Source organism: Pristis pectinata, chromosome 46 (genome assembly GCF_009764475.1).
Source record: "Pristis pectinata isolate sPriPec2 chromosome 46, sPriPec2.1.pri, whole genome shotgun sequence".
Lineage (NCBI taxonomy): Eukaryota > Metazoa > Chordata > Chondrichthyes > Rhinopristiformes > Pristidae > Pristis > Pristis pectinata.
The window spans coordinates 2465669-2466923 of record NC_067449.1 but is presented as its reverse complement, the minus strand read 5'-3'; the positions used below and the strand labels follow the sequence as shown (position 1 = coordinate 2466923).

General features: G+C 54.3%; 1 gene segment (V, D, J or C); it reads right to left on the bottom strand.

The window, feature by feature from the left end:
* Positions 1 to 1255, bottom strand: LOC127566842 (immunoglobulin kappa variable 3-15-like). The segment is given in 2 exon segments: positions 1 to 332; positions 1219 to 1255. Coding segments are annotated over 2 exon segments (369 nt in total).

Sequence of the window (1255 nt, the reverse complement as noted above, 5' to 3'; positions counted from 1 at the left end):
TTATGTCGAGCTCCTCCGTCCGTCTGAGTCGCTGTGCAGACGCCAGGCGCAGTAATACATGGCCGAGTGGTTCGCTCGCAGGTCGGATGTCTTCAGTTTGAACTGGTTGCCGTTAGGCCGTTCCGCAGTGAAACCGTCCACCGTTTTAGCCGGATCTACGTGATCCTTGGTCATGGAATAAAACAGGAACCGAGGTTTCTCTCCCGGGCGCTGCTGGTACCAATACATATTATCATCGGCGCTGTCCGTCACGGTGCAACCGAACTCCACTCTGTCCCCGGGCGATGCGGAGAATGAGCTGGGAACTTGCTCGATCGTCACCGAACTCACATCTGGGGAAAGAGGCGCAGAGTCACACAGCAATTGAAACAGACCCTTCGGCCCAACCTGTCCCTGCAGACCCAGATTCCCACCCGAGCCGGTCCCATCTCCCCGCTTTTGGACCCTGTCCCTCTGAACCTTTCCCATCCGTGGATATGTCCCGAGTGTTGTTAATGTACCTGCCTCACCCACTCCCTCTGGCAGCTCGTTCCACGTACGGACCACCCTCTGGGTGAAGAGGTTCCCTATTAAATCTCTTCCCCCCCACCTGCTCCCTCTAGTTCTTGATTCCCCAACCCTGGGATGGGGAAAAGATTGTGCGCATTCACCCTATCGATGTCCTTCTCATTCACTCTATCGATACTCCAAGTGCGGACTCACCGACGTCCTGTACAACTGCGACATCACCTCCCGACTCCTGTACTCGGTGCCCTGACAGATGAAGGCCAGTGTGTCAGATGCCTTCTTCACCGCCCTGTCCACCTGTGACCCCACTTTCAGGGAACCGTGTACCTGTACCCCGAGGACCCTCTGCTCTGCAACACTCCCCTGTCACCTACCAGTCTATGTACCTGTACCCCGAGGTCCCCCTGTTCTACAAAACTCCCCAGGGCCCTGCCGTTTACTGTGAACGTCCTGCCCTGGATTTGACTCCCCGAAATTCAACCCCTCGCACTTATCCGAATAAAAGAAGTGGGGGGGGGGGGGGGGGTGAAGGGGATAACAGTTACACCGGTCAACGGCGAATCAAGGAATAATCAACACCAAGATCAAGGGGCAGAAAAGAGGGAAAGTAGGTGATTAGGAGAGAGCGATTGGTTGCAAGGTTATTTGAATTACAGCGTATCAAAGAATAGGCAGCGATAAAAAGCGAACAAGAAACAGAAAACAACTTACGATGGACGAAAACCGTCAACCCCAGCAACCGAAACAT